Raw genomic sequence first — 20,889 nt, forward strand, 5'->3', positions numbered from 1 at the left:
AGGGTGTATACTGCGGAGGAGCTAACCTCTTTTTTTCACTTAGTGTCAGCCTCCTAGCGGCAGAAGCATACAGACACAGTATCTGTGTCCCCCAATGAGACGAAGGAGAAAGGGTGAGGAGCCTAGAGCAGAGCAGCGGCCAGTGAGGAGAGGTATTTCGTTTTTTTATTTTTATGTCTGGAACAATATAAAGGGACCATTGCAAACTGGAGCATCATATATGGGGCCCATTATATACTGCAGCATCATATATGGGACCTATTTTACACTGGAGCATTATATATGGGGCCCATTATACACTGGAGCATCATATATGAGGCCCATTATATATGGAGCATTATATGGGGCTCATCATACACTGGAGCAACATATATGGGGCCCATCATATACTGGAGCATCATATGAGGCCCATTATGTATGGAGCATCATATACTGTATGTAGCATTATATGGGACTCATTATACTGTATGGAGCAATACATGGGGCTCATTATATTCTATGGGGACTATTCTATACTGTATGGAGCATTATATGGGGCCCATTATATATGGAGCAATATATGGGGCCCATCATATACTGGAGCATTATATGGAGCCCATCATAAACTGTATGGAACATTATATGGGACCCATTATGTATGTAGCAATATATGGGGACCATTATTTTATGGAGCATTATATGGGGCCCATTATACAGTATGGAGCAATATATGTGACTCATTATACTGTATGGAGGAATATATGGGGCCTATCATATACTGTATGGAGCAATATATGGGGATCGCTGTTCTGCATGGAGCAATATATGTGGCTCAATATACTGTATGGGCATTATATGGGGTACATTAATCTGTATGGAGCAATAAATGGGGCTTTTATATACTGTATGGAGCAATATATGGACTCATTATTCTGTATGGAGCAATATATGGGGCTCATCATATTGTATGGAGCAATATACGTGGCCCATTATTCTGTATGGAGCAATATATGGGGTCCTTTATTCTGTATGGAGAACAATGTGGTTTCCATAATACTATATGGAGCAATATATGGGGCTAATTATTCTGTATGGGGGGACAATGTGGGGCCCAATACACTGTATGGAGCAATATATGAGGCTCATTATTCTGTATGGAGCATTATATGGGGCTCATTATTCTGTATTGAGCAGTATGTGGTGCCCATAATACTGTATGGAGGACTATACTGTCTGGTTTCTGAGCTATTGCTATCACTCATGTAAGTAAGTGAAATCGTTGGAATTGTACTATACCTATATTTCTTAACTATGCATCATGAATTGTGGTATGTGTTAAAGGGGCCCACTGAGACTCTTTCACCTGGGACACATGAAAACCAGGAGCCGGCCCTGAATTCATGCTATACATTATACATATACGGTTAGGTCCACATATATTTGGACAGAGACAATATTTTTCTAATTTTGGTTCTAGACATTACCACAATGAATTTTAAACAAAACAATTCAGATGCAGTTGAAGTTCAGACTTTTAGCTTTCATTTGAGGGTATCCACATTAAAATTGGATGAAGGGTTTAGGAGTTTCAGCTCCTTAACATGTGCCACCCTGTTTTTAAAGGGACCAAAAGGATTGGACAATTGACTCCAAGGCTATTTCATGGACAGGTGTGGGCAATCCCTTCGTTATGTCATTCTCAGTTAAGCAGATAAAAGGCCTGGAGTTGATTTGAGGTGTGGTGCTTGCATTTGGAAGGTTTTGCTGTGAAGGAAACATGCGGTCGGTCAAAGGAGCTCTCCATGCAGGTGAAACAAGCCATCCTTAAGCTGCAAAAACAGAAAAAAACCATCCGAGAAATTGCTACAACATTAGGAGTGGCAAAATCTACAGTTTGGTACATCCTGAGAAAGAAAGAAAGAAAGCACTGGTGAACTCATCAATGCAAAAAGACCTTGGCGCCCACGGAAGACAACAGTGGTGGATGATTGCAGAATAATCTCCATGGTAAAGAGAAACCCCTTCACAACAGCCAACCAAGTGAACAACACTCTCCAGGAGGTAGGCGTATCAATATCCAAATCTACCATAAAGAGAAGACTGCATGAAAGTAAATACAGTGGGTTTACTGCACGGTGCAAGCCACTCATAAGCATCAAGAATAAAAAGGCTAGACTGGACTTTGCTAAAAAAACATCTAAAAAAGCCAGCACAGTTCTGGAAGAACATTCTTTGGACAGACGAAACCAAGATCAACCTCTACCAGAATGATGGAAAGAGAAAAGTATGGCGAAGGCGTGGAACAGCTCATGATCCAAAGCATACTACATCATCTGTAAAACACGGCAGAGGCAGTGTGATGGCTTGGGCATGCATGGCTGCCAGTGGCATTGGGTCACTAGTATTTATTGATGATGTGACACAGGACAGAAGCAGACGAATGAATTCTGAGGTATTCAGAGCCATACTGTGTGCTCAGATCCAGCCAAATGCAGCCAAACTGAATGGTCGTTGTTTCATACTACAGATGGACAATGACCCAAAACATAAAGCCAAAGCAACCCAGGCATTTATTAAAGCAAAGAAGTGGAATATTCTTGAATGGCGAAGTCAGTCACCTGATGTCAACCCAATTGAGCATGCATTTCACTTGTTAAAGACTAAACTTCAGACAGAACGGCCCACAAACAGCAACTGAAAACCACTGCAGTGAAGGCCTGGCAGAGCATCAAAAAGGAGGAAACACAGCATCTGGTGATTTCCATGAGTTCAAGACTTCAGGCAGTCATTGCCTACAAAGGGTTTTCAACCAAGTACTAGAAATGAATATTTTATTTACAATTATTTAATCTGTCCAATTACTTTTGGTCCCTTTAAAAACAGGGTGGCACATGTTAAGGAGCTGAAACTCCTAAACCCTTCATCCAATTTTAATGTGGATACCCTCAAATGAAAGCTGAAAGTCTGAACTTCAACTGCATCTGAATTGTTTTGTTTAAAATTCATTGTTGTAATGTCTAGAACCAAAATTAGAAAAATGTTGTCTCTGTCCAAATATATATGGACCTAACTGTATGTCATAATTAATAGCAATCAAAATTATCTGAAAGCTGAAGCTCACCAGAACAAAAAATCAAACTGACAGCTTATTCTAAAAAAGTTACTTGAAAATATAGTTCTGCTTTAATACAAGAGAAACGTGCACATGGAGTATTTGTAATTATTATATTCACATTTCCTTCTATAGGTTTTAATTCCCTAAGAATATACCACTTAGTAATTTAGCCCACATTTTATTATCCATCTTATTACTTTCCATGGTTCAGCTATTACATGGATAAAGCACAGCATTATTGATGTAGAGACTTTCAAAGTCACAAAGCTGTACTTACCATAATTAACCAGAAAGTTGTCCTTATCAGTCATTTTCGCTGCTGGCCAATGCTGGCTACTATACTGCAGAAAAATGCCCTAAAAGTCAAGGATCTAACGAGTCCTAAAGAGACCTTTACGTTAAAAATCTGAGATGGGCTAATCAATTAAAGAACAACCACTATGTTACATCTGTGTCAAGAAATTCAACAACCAATCAATTCTGCCACATTATACCCATCACATTATGCAGACTACAGTAGATCTTCCCGAGCCCAGCCTGGCCCTTATGTAACTAATCCCTGCTTTTCACTGATTTTCCCAAAGTGGCAGGTAAACTGAGTGCTGTCCTTGTGGGTCTGAGACTAATTTTTCCAGATTTTGATTTGTCACGTCTACCACAACCTCAGTTTTTAATTTTGCGTTGTCTGAAAGCCATTAATTCAAGTTTGGCTTTATGATACATTATAATTAAATATGCAGAAAGAGGATTAACTTTTCTTCTCTCCCAGTATTTCCAGAGGTACTATAAACTCAAACAACCACAAAAAAAACAAAAAAAAACAAAAACAATCAAAATGATATAATGTTAAATAGTAAGAAATATTACAAGCTGTGAATGGTAGCCATATAGTAATTAGATACAGAGTTGAATTGGCAGCCAAGGAATCATATTCTGAGTATTACTTACGTTCCGGAAGGCTGTATAGATCGGGGTGTATTGAATAGTCTCGAAATTCTAGCGCATCTTCTCCATAAGGTCGCCTAAATCCTGGCTCCCTGATGTTGCACAATAATGCATGGTCCTCTGCACACACACAAAATAATTATCGTTATGATAAGCAATGTTTTTTTAAATAATTTTCATATTATATACCATATGACAATCCATCTAACAGAACAGGGCAAGAACATCAAAATGCAAGATCCTTACATCTGATAAAACAGAGATAAATGAATAGAAACTGCTTTATGACAATTCTTTCTTTTGGTATGCTATAAATGATGGTTAGTCACATTACTCTCCACTGCTAACCACATTAAAGTAGCACTCCCAGAAATGGTTGCTTTGCCCATGTAATTCTACCTCACCATCATTGATTCAGCCGTGTAAAATGTGTCCATCCTTACATTCCCCCCTTCGTTACTGACAGTTGGATAATGAGATCCCCAGTCTGACACACAGTCCAGAAATGACCTCTTGTGTAGCCTGGATGGCCGTCTCTGACTTGATCTGAGATCATCACCTATTCCACCTGCCATCTCTCAGACACATCCTCTACCCACACAGCTATAACCTCCTTGTTCCTCTGTAGTCCTCCTCCCTCTCCCCCGTACTGCTAAATATATCATCTCTGCTTTATATTAGAGAACAGTGAGATAGTAGATAGGACATGCAATCATTTTCTGCAGTTGTACATTTCCCCTGACACACACTGTCTATATTGTGAAGAAAATCTGAAGTTTATTTTTAAGAGATTCAGCGTCACACAGGAAAAGGGACACGGGAGACAGTCTGGAGCTGCGACATACAGGATACACTGTGACTCTGCAGTATGAACATACATCACACAGGTTACACTGCATACAGTGCCTACAAGTAGTATTCAACCCCCTGCAGATTTAGCAGGTTTACACATTCGGAATTAACTTGGCATTGTGACATTTGGACTGTAGATCAGCCTGGAAGTGTGAAATGCACTGCAGCAAAAAAGAATGTTATTTCTTTGTTTAATTTTTTTTTAAATTGTGAAAAGTTTATTCAGAGGGTCATTTATTATTCAACCCCTCAAACCACCAGAATTCTGTTTGGTTCCCCTAAAGTATTAGGAAGTATTTCAGGCACAAAGAACAATGAGCTTCACATGTTTGGATTAATTATCTCTTTTTCCAGCCTTTTCTGACTATTTAAGACCCTCCCCAAACTTGTGAACAGCACTCATACATGGTCAACATGGGAAAGACAAAGGAGAATTCCAAGGCCATCAGAGACAAGATCGTGGAGGGTCACAGGGCTGGCAAGGGGTACAAAACCCTTTCCAAGAAGTTGGGCCTACCTGTCTCCACTGTTGCGAGCATCATCCGGAAGTGGAAGGCTTATGGAACTACTGTTAGCCTTCCATGGCCTGGACAGCCTTTGAAAGTTTCCTCCCGTGCCGAGGCCAGGCTTGTCCGAAGAGTCAAGGCTAACCCAAGGACAACAAGGAAGGAGCTCCGGGAAGATCTCATGGCAGTGGGGACATTGGTTTCAGTCAATACCATAAGTAACGTACTCCACCGCAATGATCTCCATTCCAGACGAGCCCGTAAGGTACCTTTACTTTCAAAGCATCATGTCAAGGCTCGTCTACAGTTTGCTCATGATCACTTGGAGGACTCGGAGACAGACTGGTTCAAGGTTCTCTGGTCAGATGAGACCAAGATCGAGATCTTTGGTGCCAACCACACACGTGACGTTTGGAGACTGGATGGCACTGCATACAACCCCAAGAATACCATCCCTACAGTCAAGCATGGTGGTGGCAGCATCATGCTGTGGGGCTGTTTCTCAGCCAAGGGGCCTAGCCATCTGGTCCGCATCCATGGGAAGATGGATAGCACGGCCTACCTGGAGATTTTGGCCAAGAACCTCCGCTCCTCCATCAAGAATCTTAAGATGGGTCGTCATTTCATCTTCCAACAAGACAACGACCCAAAGCACACAGCCAAGAAAACCAAGGCCTGGTTCGAGAGGGAAAAAATCAAGGTGTTGCAGTAGCCTAGTCAGTCTCCTGACCTTAACCCAATTGAAAACTTGTGGAAGGAGCTCAAGATTAAAGTCCACATGAGACACCTAAAGAACCTAGATAACTTGGAGAAGATCTGCATGGAGGAGTGGGCCAAGATAACTCCAGAGACCTGTGCCGGCCTAATCAGGTCTTATAAAAGACGATTATTAGCTGTAATTGCAAACAAGGGTTATTCCACAAAATATTAAACCTAGGGCTGGAATAATAATTGACCCACACTTTTATGTTTAAAATTTATTAAAATTTAACTGAGCCACATAATTTTTTGTTTTTTAAGATTTATGCATCTGTTAATAAATCCTGCTCTTGTTTGAAGTTTGAAGGCTCTAACTTATTTGCATCTTATCAAACCTGCTAAATCTGCAGGGGGTTGAATACTACTTGTAGGCACTGTATATCACATAAGATAGGCTGAAGCTCTGCTGTATACATTACACAGGACATACTGAGACTTTGCAGTATAGATACATGTAACACAGAATTCACCAAGTATCTGCAGTATGAAGAGACACTGTGACTCTGCAGTATACATATGACATATGATATGCTGAGCCTGCTGCTTATACATTATATAAGATACAGTGAGATTTCTATATATTCATCACATAGGGTACACTGAGACTTTCCTGTTCACATCACATAGGATATAGTGAGATTCTGCTATCTTCACTATACAAAGTACACTGAGACTCTGCAGTATACATAACATAGGATACACTGAGACTGCTACAGATACATCAAGATACACTGGCACTGTTGTATACATAACTTAGGATACACTGAAACTCTGTTGTATATATCACAAAGGATACACTGAAAACGCTATATACATCACATAACAGACACTGGGACTGCTGTATACATCACACAAGATACACTGAGACTGTTGTATATACATCACAGAGGAGACACTAAGAATCTTCTGAATACATTCACACATATTACACTAAGACTGCTATGTATACATCACATAGGAGACGCTGAGACTCCACTGTATATACAGCACATAGGATACACTATAACTGCTGTATACAGCAGAAAAGATACACAGAGACTGCTGTATATAGTACATGTAGACTTTGCTATTTATATCACACAGGATACACTGAGGCTGCTGTATATACATGTCGACTTTGCTATTTACATCACACATGATACACTGAGGCTCCTGTACATTCATCACATAAGATACAATGAAACTTTGCTGTAAACATCACACAGCATACAAGACTGCTGTATGCTGGCATGAGGGGACAGCAGATAAACGTTCCTAATGTTCTACTGACTGCCATTAGATAGAAGCAAGTGCATTGTGATGACACTCTTCGTCCTCTACAAAGCCAAAACCACCATGGGAAATGTGGTCTATATCAGAGGAACCATATCAGGGCAGAAAAATGGATCAAGATAGCAGAAAATCCAATATTAGAACATTAACTTGTACAGGAATACATAAGAACCTCCACTTTATCCACATCACACTATATAAGTAAAAAAACAAATTGTAAGAGTGCTTCCTTAATGTATTCCCAAATATGAAAATTGAGATTTGAATCTTAAGAAAAACCTTTAAAAAGGAATCTCCTTCATGTTTCAACTTATTTATATTTCAAGTGAATTATATAATTATATCATGCCTTGAGGCTGTGTCATAAAAGAGGAGTAGAGTCATTAAAATATGACTGCAACACTTCTGACATTTCATCATTTTCTTTATGACTTTATAAACATTTATCAGTTTAACACACAAGTGCTGTCTGGAGAAAACAAGCAGGACATCCTCATTCTGCGGAACAAGCATTTGACTCACAAGTATCTGCAAGGTCTTTATCTGGCGGTGAGTTATCTGGGACTTTAATGTAGAAAGCAAATAAGACAATAAACAGTGGCGCTATGTAAAGATTTGTGGGCATTTCAACATTTTCTACAATAGCTGTCAATGGGTGGTATTCCTGACAGTGAGGTAGGAGAACTAGTATTAATCAGCATAAACAAAATAGATGGCATAATCATCATAGCATGCTCAAGATGTTACGTCATGATTATCTAGAATTTTTTCTTATATCAAAGAACAAAAATAATTTACTGAACAATGAAATAATTTCCACAGGGGTTGTAAGATATCTTCCTTTCTTGGTCATTAGGAACCAACCACAAGTGCTGAGGGCGCAATGTTTAAGTCGAAACCATTAGGAATTTCTAATAAAGTAAGTGAATTATTCTAGATTTGTAACTGCAATGGTCTGCATGGTTTTTGTCCTCTTCTTAGAAAATAGCAGAGTATAAAAACACATTGATTAGGGTACTGTGGTTGCCTCAAGAAGACAAACCCAGACCATTTATCCTATTAGGACAAGTAGATGACTTAGAGTGTCCACTTTGAATGCCTGAGTAGATTTGGAGCGGTGTTTTGGATCATTGTCTTGCTGAAATATCCATCCCCTGCATAACTTCAACTTCGTCACTGATTCTTGCACATTATTGTCAAGAATCTGCTGATACTGAGTTGAATCCATGCGACCCTCAACTTTAACAAGATTCCCGGTGCCGGCATTGGCCACACAGCCCCAAAGCATGATGGAACCTCCACCAAATTTTACTGTGGGTAGCAAGTGTTTTTCTTGGAATGCTGTGTTTTTTAGCCTCCATGTATAACGCCTTTTTGTATGACCAAACAACTCAATTTTTGTTTCGTCAGTCCACAGGACCTTCTTCCAAAATGTAACTGGCTTGTCCAAATGTGCTTTTGCATACCTCAGGCGACTCTGTTTGTGGCGTGCTTGCAGAAACGGCTTCTTTCGCATCACTCTCCCATACAGCTTCTCCTTGTGCAAAGTGCGCTGTATTGTTGACCGATGCACAGTGACACCATCTGCAGCAAGATGATGCTGCAGGTCTTTGGAGGTGGTCTGTGGATTGTCCTTGACTGTTCTCACCATTCTTCTTCTCTGCCTTTCTGATATTTTTCTTGGCCTGCCACTTCTGGGCTTACAAGAACTGTACCTGTGTTCTTTCATTTCCTTACTATGTTCCTCACAGTGGAAACTGACAGGTTAAATCTCTGAGACAACTTTTTGTATCCTTCCCCTGAAAAGCTATGTTGAATAATCTTTGTTTTCAGATCATTTGAGAGTTGTTTTGAGGAGCCCATGATGCCACTCTTCATAGGAGAATCAAATAGGAGAACTACTTGTAAGTGGCCACCTTAAATACCTTTTCTCATGATTTGATACACCTGGCTATGAAGTTCAAAGCTCAATGAGGTTACAAAACCAATTTAGTGCTTCAGGAAGTCAGTAAAAAGTAGTTAGGAGTGTTCAAATCAAGAAAATGATAAGGTTGCCCATACTTTTGCACCGGTCAAATTATGTTTAAATGCAGATTGCACATTTTCTGTTAGTACAATAAACCTCATTTGAATCCAGAAATATAACGGAGTCCATCAGTTATTAGATATATGAAACTGAAATAGCTGTTGCAAAAACCAAAATTGCTATAAAGAAAAAAGGTTAACATTAATAGGGGTGCCCAAACTTTAACATATGACTGTATAAAGGCTTTGCAGTGGCTGACAATAGCTCAAGTGAAAATGGAAAAAGCAACCAGGGAGCTACTATAATTCTTCCATAAGCAATCAAAATGGGAATTTACAACACAGCTAATTTAAAGGCAACATCTTAGAAAAAGACAATTTATAGCCTTTTCCAGATGTCTGTAACTTTGGTCAGGCAGCCACACATCCTTCCTCATGTCTGGGAGCTGTATCAGCAGGCTCTTGGGAAATGAACGAGTTAGGCGGGGGTCTAACTGTTTCTAGAAACCTCAGGTTTTCTATTTCAAAATGACTACTGTGTGCTTGTGTCTAAGCAAACACTTTCAGGGTTTTATCTATACATTTCAGGAAGACAAATTATCGCCCACTGTGGAGACATTACGCCCTTGTCTGAAACGGATGATATAAATCTTTCAACCAGATATCAAGATTAGGTATTATGGAAAGAGTAAATATTACCAATGACTATCAAGTGCTGGACTAACTCCAGAATATATATGTATGAACATAGGCCTTCAAGGTGTAAAAGCTCATTTGAGAGCCAATGCAACCACTTACTACCATAGAGAAAAAGCACTATCCAACAAAGGCCTCTACAGTTCATAGATCGTATGGCTTGTTGTTACTATTCTTTAAGGTTATTTAATATTGATACTAGGGGTGTTGAATTCTATAGGAAATAAAATATTGTAAAACGTTACCATAGATTGTAGAGTGTAGAAAAAAGATTCCAAAAATTCCAAAAAGTGCGGAGATCTTTCAATATATAACTAACTAGCTGTGATCCAAAAGAATTTCCAATTTTCTTACTTGTCTTCAGTTAAACTTATGTTTCTAAGAATGCTCTTTAACATTACAGAACTCTCCCCCTCCTGTGTATACAAGACTCAATTTTAATGAAGCAATTTTAGTGATGCAAATACTAAAATACCATAGATGAAAAAAACTGAAGGAGCTAGGGAGCTCTGTAAAGCGCAATGGATCCTTGAGTATATTATTCTATCGGTAAGTTCCCACTGTAGCACTAGGTCCAAACTGAAAAAAAAATCTCTATTTATTTGCAATTGATTCACTTGGTTCTAAAGCACAATCACGTCATCATATTGGCAGTAAGTAGACTCAATGTTTAGCAATCTTAACTTGTAACACTGGGGTCCTGGCCTTATGTTTCACCAGGGCCAACATCTGCAAGGAGTTTGTATGTTCTCTTCATATTTTTGTTTCTCCTTATGTACTTTTCTACCATACAGAAAAAAGAACAGTTGGCTTTCTATCAAATTGGCTGTGAAATATGTATGTGAGAAAGGGAAGTTAGATTCTAAGCCCTGATTTCAGTGCACTACTAGTTCAACGCCGTCACCTCACCTGAACCCTCCATTGGACAGAGCGCACACTGCATTCCCCAGGCCACTCCATATAAACAGCAGCATTCTGTGTAAGTAGTCTGCCTCCCCAATAATGGCCGACTGCACACGTAGTCTTCACTGAGGTTTTCCCAGCACAAATCTTGGTATACATCTGTTTCATCTGTAGGTTCTGAAATAATCAAAATGTGTACACATAAGCAATGTACAATGAATCCATCATTATCTGAGCAGAGAGCAGCTGTCTAAGCTTCATTGATGGACACCATAACCATGTTTTATGCTGATAGAGAGCAGCAAGAGAATTGTTCTCTCATTATAGGGGCTTGCTCAAATTTTGAAGTTACTCCCTATCCCAAGCATTCCCTATTTCTTACCATTCCCTGAGGGCCTCTACTGATTTCGAGAACGGAGACGCTGAAGGGCCCCATGTGAATGGAACAGAGGTTGATCATGTGCACTGCCGATACATTTATTCTATTGGGAGTGCCTAAGACCAGCCTATCACAGTGTTCAGCAATCTCCGATGGTCCCATGAACAATGAATGAAGCAGCAGTGCGCATGATTGACCACTGATCCATTCATATGTGGCTGTTTAGCGCTCCAGTTCTCAGGATCGGTGGGAGCCCCAGCATTCGGACCTCCACATAAGGGATAACTTCTAGAAATGAGCAAATGTGCTCGGATAAGGTGTCATCCAAGCCTGCTTAAGTTCTAACCGAGTGAATTTGGCGTGCTTGAATAATATGTTTAAGTCCCTGCGCCTGCATGACTCGCGGATGTTCAACAGCCGCAACACATGCAGGGATTGCGTAACAAACAGGAAATCCCTGCATGTGTTGCGGCTATCGAATAGCCACGAGACATGCAGCCGCGGGGACTTGAACATATTTTTCGAGCATGCCGAAAACACTCAGTTAGAACACAGCAGGCTCGGATAACACCTTAGGCCTCTTTCACACTTCCGTTTTTGACAATCAGTCAAGATCCGCCAAATCTCTCTCTCTCTCTCTCTCTCTCTCTCTCCTTCCCGGCCAGCGGTTCCTTTAAATTTCCTCATTTTCAAGATCCGTCTAAAAACGGGTCCTGTGCCATCCGTTCACATCAGTTGAGAACGGATCCGCTTGTCTGCCTGTTTTGGCGGATTATAACTGATGCAAATAACTGAAGTGTGAAAGAGGCCTTATCTGGGCTCATTCGCTCATCACTAATAACTTCCCAACTTTTGAATACCCCTTTAAGTTCTACTCATGAATTTTCTTTGATCTTCCCGTAAGACATGATCCACTGCACATCTATCACCCCTTTCTGGTTAACAAAAGCACATAGAAAATGAACTCTAAAAGAACTGAACTGCTTCTCAGTCTTATTCACTTGTTGCAGCTGTCCATATGGATGGCTGTCCATGTTGAGCCTTTGTGAACAAGCACACCTTCATTGAGCTGACTAGATCCCCACTGGTCATCAATGGCCTAGCTCAAGGATTGATATTCTGACTTCAGATATAACACCACACACAATTTTACATTTTTCGTATGAATCTATGAATGGTTTGTGATGATTTTATTTAAAATTACTAATTTCTTTTGTCCTTGTACCAACTTCTGATGCCATTTTTAGATTTGTGATTTACTGTTATGGTTACTCACATGGTAACATACGGTGTCCTAATAGTGTGTATTATTTGATTTGGTCTTTTATCAAACATTATCAAGTTTAACACTCTTTCCATAGTTGATGAACATTTTACTTTGTTACCACACTTACCCACAAGGTCCTGTGGCCTAATACACCTTTTTCCTGTAGGATCCAGAACCATAGGACGAGTGCAAAAACAGGTATACGAGCCATCTGTATTTATACATTCACCATCAATGCAACTGCTGGGGTCATCACATTCATTATTATCTAAAGGTTAACAGAAATATAGTGTTAGTCCTGATGCCTGTAAGCACCTAAGAGCTTTAACGTGGCAGCCATTCTATTGGTAAGCCCACAGTAAATCGGCAGCTGTGCAGAGCAGCTGTACAACAGCACTCAGTAAATAATTAGAAGAGGCCATGAAATTGGATATAGTTATGTAGGAAAGAATAGCCAAAGGGTTCCTTTGTTGTGGCTTTAAGTATTATTTCCTCCTTTCTGGTACTTTGCTGGATCTACGTGTTTTCTGCTTATCCAGCAGAACATTTTGTGAGGGCTACAGTGGGATTTGCATGTGGTATAAAACTTGAAGACAGAAGAAGGTGATTTAATGAAGAAAGTATGGCATCAGGTTACATAAATTAGCTGGATAATCACCCTTCACAAGAAAGATTTCCATAGAGGACCTGTGAATGACCCTTACGAGAGTCAACACTCCAGTGTTATTAGCAAAACAGTTCAGAGTCCGTCACTGATTTATAGATTCTCTTATTAATAAACTGTACACTAAGGATCCTATTAGTGCACTTTCTCAGGAGGCTCACAATAGTTTTCTTTGTAGCTGTCACATTTCGCTAGACTGAATTCGGTTTTTAGAAATCCATTTTACCGCATACAGTAATTATTTCTGCAGTTTTTGTGGCCTGACAAAATGGCAGCCTGGCCTATATCTTGCAGACAACAGTACTATGATATGGCTTTTCTTACAGAAGTCGTTCTATGAACATTTCTTAACACACACTCTGCCACTATCACATAGTGCAGTTTTATACTGTGGTAGTATTGCCGTTTTAGGCTGAGCCTCTACCACTATGTAAGAATACGGCATTGGGGTATAACAATTCAATCCTATAATTAATTGTTGATCTTGAAAAGTATAAAAAATTCACATGGAATTAACAGTATTCAGTATGTTCCATACTCAACAGAAAAAAAACACATTTATTAGTGTGTATTTCCAGGTGATGGTACCGTAAATAACTAATTGAATAGATATCCACGTTATTACAGTTGTGCGCAAAAGTTTACATACCCCGGCAGAATCTTTGCTTTCTTGGCCTTTTTGCAGACACTATGAATGATAACACCAAAACTTTTTCTCCACTCATAGCTAGTGGTTGAGTGAAGCCATTTATTGTCAAACTACTGAGTTTTCTCTTTTTAAATCATAATGACAACCCAAAACATCCATATGACCCTGATCAAAAGTTTACATACCCTATTTCTTAATACCGTGTATTGCCCCCTCTAACATCAATGCCAGCTTGAAGTCTTTTGTGGTAGTTGTGGATAAAGTTCTTTATTTTCTCAGATGGTAAAGCTGCCCACTCTTCTTGGTAAAAAGCCTCCAGATCATATAAATTCCCGGGCTGTCTAGCATGAACTGCGTGCTTGAGATCTCCCCAGAGTGGCTCAATGATACTGAGGTCAGGAGACTGAGATGGCCTCTACAGAACCTTCACTTTGTTCTGCTGTAGCCAATGACAGGTCGACTTGGCCTTGTGTTTTGGATCCTTGTCATGTTGGAACGCCCAAGTACGTCCCATGCGCAGCTTCCAGACTGATGACTGCAAATTTGCCTCCAGTATTTGCTGATAACGTGCTGCTTTTATCTTTCCTTCAACTTTGACAAAGTTTCCTGTGCCTCTGTAGCTAAAACATCACCAAAACATCAGTGATCCACCTCCGTGCTTTACAGTAGGAATGCTGTTCCTTTCATCATAGGCCTTATTGAATTCTCTCCAAATATAACGTTTATGGTTGTGTCCAAAAAGTTCAATTTTGGTATCATCACTCCAAATTACCTTGTTCCAGAAGTTTTGAGGCTTGTCTCTGTGCTGTTTTGCATATTGTAGGTGAGATACTTTGTGCCATTTGCACAGTAATGGCTTTCTTCTGGCGACTCAACCATGCAGCCCATTTTTCTTCAAGTGCCTCCTTATAGTGCATCTTGAACAATTTTCCTGGCAGTTGTAGATTAAATTTTTGCTGGTCTACCTGACCGTGGTTCTGTTTTAACAGAGTACCTGATTTTCCATTTGTTAATCACAGTTTGAAAGCTGCTGACTGGCATTATTAATTCCTTGGATATCTTTTTGTATCCCTATCCTGTTTTATACAGATCAAATACCGTTTCCCGTAGATCCGTTGACAATTCTCTTGCTTTCCCCATGACTTACAATCCAGAAGCATCAGTAGCTGGATGAAAGATGCAAGAGTCTGTCTGTATCCCAGAAACTCACTCAGCTTTTATGCACACTCACTGATTACAAGCAAACAGGTCACAGGTGAGGATGTTACCTTTAGTAGCCATCCATTTGTATCAACTTCTGTGCATGTTATCAGGCCAAAATCACCAGGATATGTGAACATTTGATCAGGGTCATTTGGATGTTTTGGGTTGTCATTATGATTTAAAAATAGAAAACACAGTAGTTTGCCAATAAAAGGCTTCACCCAACCACTAACCATAAGTGGAGAAAAAGTTTTGGTGTTATCATTCATATTCTCTGAAAAAAGGCTAAGAAAGCAAAAATTCTGCCAGGGTATGTAAACTTTTGAGCACAACTGTATATTCCAATGTCAAAAAATATATATCAATGAGTCACTTAAAGAGAACGTGCATTGTTGTAAATGCAGTCTGATCTGTGGACAGCAGTGTACAGAGAAGAAGATGAGCAGAATGACATATCGGTTTGTTGGAAAAGATTCAGTATAACTTGTACTTTATTCATTGAAGTCCTTAGTGTTTGAATGCATAAGAGTCCTATGGGCAGTCCTACTCAATGACTGACAGCTATCGATGCATGCAGTCATAGGGAAGAGTGTCAGTTATTACATAGGACTGCCCACTGGACTTATATGAACAGAAAAACCAAGGAATTCAGTCAATTAAATGCAAGATCTCTTCTGAAACTTTTAAAACAAAAACATGTATATCGATCTGATCGTCTCCTACTCTATACCATCCTGCCTGCAGATCAGATACCAATGTCAAAATGACAGATTCCCTTGAAGATAAAATACCCTTAGTTTAGTATTACTATACAGATATTAGTAGTGACATATTAAATACATCTCACCTCTGCAATACCGTATGTCGTATATAATACTGACACCATGATATGGCCTTCAAGTTTAATATCAAAATATAAGTATTTAAAAAAAAAATTGAATATTCATGGGAGCAGCGGGAACCTAAACTGGTCACTTTTGACCTGGTGACAGGTTTTCTTTAAATAAAAAATCATGTTCCAATTATTAAAACAAAATGTTGTTGAAATTACAACAAAGTTAAATAACCAATAAATACTAAATTTAGTAAAATTTTCTGTAAACCATAATATTCATAACTTGCAAGAAGCACAATAGATGTAGAATAATTAAATTTCCATTAACATAATGTGCATCTCACATAAAAATCAAGAAGTAAAACCATCAATAGCGGAAGGACGCCCTGCACTTGTACTGCTTCTATGCATTATCAATACTCCACTTACCAAAACACTGTAACTTCACAGGATCATAATATGTGCCTTGTTTGCAGTAACACTCAAAGCTTGCCTCTGTGTTTAAGCAGAAGCCATTTTTACATATTTCATTTCCAAACAACATACACTCATCAGCATCTGAAGAAACAAGACACAAACAAAGATAAAGTGATTAAAATAAAAAATACAGAAACTGATTTATAGTCTGTGAATCCTGGTACAAGAGCTGATGTGGACATTTTTGCACCATTACAGGGGTCACCCACTACTTGAAAATCTCCTTCTCAATCAGCATGTTAGCCCACAGTAAAATAACCACATTTATACTCACCTTTGGTGCTGGCGCCGTTCCAGCGCCGTTCACACTCGCTCTCCTGGGGATCACGTGATGTTGTTATGTCACGCGATCTCTGTGCCCAATCAGCGCCGGCTTCACTCTCTCCACAATTTGGATGAATCAAACATCAAGAGTAAGTCAGTGCTGTGGCTGTCCGCTCACTTCCTCTTAAGGTTTGATTCCTCCGAAAGAGGGGAGAGTAAAGCCGAGGCTGATTGGGCTCAGAGATTGTGTGACCTAACAATGTCACGTGATCCCCAGGAGAGTGAGTGCCAACACCACTGGAACGACGCCGGAACCTGAGGTGAGTATAAATGTGATTATTCTACTGAGGGCAGACATGCTAATTGTTTCCGGTTGTCCAAGTATTGCTTTAAGTGTACATTTCCCAGACTGATGTCGAAGAGTTATACATATTCAATCAATGTTACAAAAAAGTCAGGAGAGACTAACCTTGGTAGGTCAAGCCATTTCCTTCGTAAAGGGACTCTTTAGATGGGATGTAGCCTTTTCCTTCAGGGCACAACACTGCATATTCATCTATTAGAAACAAATTCCAAGTTCAGATGTTGCTTTTCATTCAGCACATATAATGAGAATATACTGTACTACGAAAACTACGAAACTATAGTAGTTACTTTTCTTAATACAATTTACTTTCTTAATACAATTTACATGTGACTTGTATTTTCGACCTCTATGTGATATAATACCAATATCATTTGTTCTCAGAGTCTGGCTATACACATACCTGATCCTAAAACAGGACATGGGAACATCTCACAGGTATCTCCCCAGGCAGCACCCAATGTACAGCAGCATTCTTGCTTACTGACATTTACAGTCAGTACATTCTCGCAGAAGTTTGCATTAATGAGATTATAGTAGCACTGCTTTACTTCTTCATCATAATGATCTGCAAAATAAAAAATTTTTGAAAGCGTTTAGATCTTGAAGAAAGGTACGTTGAGACATTTTCACATTGCTGATAAATGTTGGTCATCTTCCAAGCACTCCATTGGTCTTCATTTTACAATAATATCCAAAAATCTACCGCATAGTACATTTATGCACAAGGTGGCATTGTGGTTGTGTTCCCCTGTAAATAATACTTCAGGATGTAGCAGCCTTGGGTTGTACAGTGGCCCCTGGCTCATGGATGCAATATTAAAGTGGTCCTAACTCCCAGGAAGGAAACAAGCTTGATGGTTACAGTTTTATATGATGCAACGAGTTTGGCAGATGCACATAGGGCAATATCTTACTAGAATTGAAGTAGATAGTTTGTATATAAAGCAATGAGTTTACATTTGTAACAGTTCACCGACACTTGTAACAGTTGATGGGGAACTCTTCAGCAGCTTCTCTACTAAGTGGCACAGTCTCTTGTGTCGCTCACGAGACAGTACAGCATGCATTCACAAAACTTAAAACAGCCCCCTCTCAGTTTCCATTGTAGCAGTGGCTTACTGCAGTAACTGACCTGGCATTTCATGAGTTTTTGTGACCTTCACTCAAGGTCACCTCACCACAGTCTCTCACACTCAGGGAACAGTCTTCAAGCTGTTTATGGGGCAACAACCTCTTCACTGGGATAATCTTCTGTTGATGGATTTACTCTTAACTACAGTTGAGCGAATATTTTCGGTTCCCCGCTTATTCAGCAAACTATAGCGCTTGCCGAATAAGCTACAGCGGGAACCGTGACACATGTAGCTGCGGCGGCCGGCGATCAGCTGTTCAGCAGGCGCGATCCACAAACCCGGGTTCCCACTGTATCTTATTCAGCAAGCGCTATAGCTTGACGAATTAGTGGGGAACCGAAGATATTCGCTCAACTCTACTCTTAACTCAATAGTAAGACTTCTCTATTAGAAGTACTTTTCTGAAGCTGCACTGGTCTCTTGCACATTGAACAATCTAAGCTAATTGAAGTTTAGTTTGTAATGTTATACATACTCCATTGTGGTCCTCACTAAGCTCTTGGGTAGCACACCTTTATAGCGGATGCTACTCACACCCACTTGGTAGCTAGCTACAGCACAGGCATTCCTTTTTTGTTAAGCAGCTTCTCCTCCTGGCTGTCTGCATGGTTTCTAATTTTACCAGTAGTAACTCAGGTACTTAATGCTTTTTGGGAAGCTGACAAGGGATTTGGCAGCACTTATGAGGTTGACATCACCTTGTCCTCTGACCCAGTAGTCTTAGCAGCACTGCAGTGCACATTACTAAAATAATACAACACAAAACATTTGTTCCTAATAATTGTCACCTCAGACCTCTTCACTCCTACATATGTCTGAAGCATCTCTTTTCCAGTGGAGTGACTCCAATATTCTAAATTGCTATGATGTCATATATTAACTTGCATCCTATCGTCATTATTCTAATTAATTGCTGTGAACATTTCTAAAAAAAAGATTACATGAAGAACAGCCACACTGGTTGCCATCTTAGAACCAGCTACTCTGAAATTGACAGTAAACTGATTCAAAAGTGATAACCAAAACATTTGCACTACTTCTTGTAATTTCAGCACAGATGGCCATCGTTACTGAACATAAAAATGCCAATATCACTGGTAATAGCCATAATTACTAAACTCTGGCAACTGTCTAGCTTGCTTATTTACAACTCCATGGCGAATTGTATGTTTTTGGTCTAAAATCTTAAACATATGAAAAACAGTTGAAACACTTGGAAATACTTGCAGAATACTGACTTGGTCTACAAAGATTTTACAGAGAAATAGTAACACATCTACAGAACACACAGGTGGCAGAAAGGCCCTTGGTATGTAATAAGTCTAGCCAGTATAACTCCTTATGCACCCTCCTGATTTTCTTTCACTTGAAGACATAATCTAGGAGAAATGTTTGATAAGGAACAGATCCTCAGCATACCGCTGGCAGAGCAAAAGTTTTTCTTGAACAGATCTCATGACTAGATTTTGAGGAATTGATGGCCAAGTTAGTATTACTGCACGTTTTACTAAAACATTATTTTTCATGCTTAAATGTCTGCAGGGAAAAGCGCAGCTATCCAACACGGATGGCAGCAAAGAAATATTCCTTTTGTTGGTGATGTAGTGAGTTTTATCAAATAAGATTTTTTTAATAATATATCTTTTCTTACAATTTTGAAACACTCCCTGATGAAGCGACATGCGTAACGCGCATTGCAGTGGGGTGTAGGAGTGGCAGAGCACAAAGGATGAATCTTTGTTACTATACTACCTTATACCTATCTATTGTCACGATCCATGCTGGATTGTGACAGATAAAAGCACATGTAACCTTTTTTTTTCCTTTAAGCTGTTTGCTTAAAGTTAGTTTTGCCCCCCAGTGGCCATTAGGGTCATTACACAGTGGTGTCTTTAGTTCTAGTTTTGCCCCCGGTGGTGGCTAGTATTATTACATGGGAATCACTAGCAGGTGTGTTGGCTCTGGCTCTTGCATATAAAGGAGAGTCAGGTGGTCTCACTCACTGTTGGTGATATTGGTCATTTCCAACCATCCTTGGTGGAGGAAGGAGCTAGAGAAGAGTTCCTTGCAGCTCAGTCAGAGTCCTGGTGTGGAATGGGCAACAGTGAGGAGTTCCTTGCAGCTCTGACAAAGCTTTGGTGAAGTAGCAGCTATTCAGGAGGAAAGCTGCACACAGGTGCTGGACTCTGTTGCTGGGAGCAATAGCAACAGGGCAAAGCTAAGTGGTTTTTCCCTGTTTGTAACTTTCCTTATGTGTGTTTTAGTGCAGTGGTGGGATTAGTTTCTGCACCGTCCAATTCATTAGAAAGGGATAGGTGCAGGGCGAGCTAGGGTTTTTAGGTATCCTGTTCGTCACCAGGTGCGGAACCTGCCTAGGGACCGTTAGGAGTGTAGAGACCCTGACTCAGGGGAGTGCAGGAGGTCTCCACGTCCCCGTTCCATATTGCAGGGCCCTCCATTGTATCGGTGTCCCTGGTGTTTCCCTTATCTCTGTAAATTCGCCGTGCTGGAGGCGGTGTATCCAGATACACGTGTAACTATTGAAATTCGCCCGCTGGAGGCGGTGTATCCGGCTGCAAGTTTCATTGTTTAAATTCGC

At 39.9% G+C, this 20,889-nt stretch overlaps 1 protein-coding gene across 4 annotated transcripts in view; it reads right to left on the bottom strand.

Moving 5' to 3' along the window:
• Positions 1-20,889, bottom strand: part of LTBP1 (latent transforming growth factor beta binding protein 1) — a 492,758-nt gene that overhangs the window by 23,508 nt on the left and 448,361 nt on the right. For all 4 annotated transcript variants that reach the window (XM_073557607.1, XM_073557605.1, XM_073557606.1 and 1 more), the window contains 6 exons: positions 17,558-17,722; positions 17,260-17,346; positions 16,479-16,607; positions 12,826-12,966; positions 11,059-11,229; positions 4,043-4,159 (listed from right to left, as the gene is read on the bottom strand). In XM_073557607.1, coding sequence (XP_073413708.1) covers positions 4,043-4,159; positions 11,059-11,229; positions 12,826-12,966; positions 16,479-16,607; positions 17,260-17,346; positions 17,558-17,722 — 810 coding nt within the window. The remainder of the gene's footprint in view (positions 1-4,042; positions 4,160-11,058; positions 11,230-12,825; positions 12,967-16,478; positions 16,608-17,259; positions 17,347-17,557; positions 17,723-20,889) is intronic.

Source organism: Dendrobates tinctorius, unplaced genomic scaffold, assembly GCF_039654945.1.
Source record: "Dendrobates tinctorius isolate UK_male_01 unplaced genomic scaffold, ASM3965494v1 ptg000250l, whole genome shotgun sequence".
Taxonomy (NCBI): domain Eukaryota; kingdom Metazoa; phylum Chordata; class Amphibia; order Anura; family Dendrobatidae; genus Dendrobates; species Dendrobates tinctorius.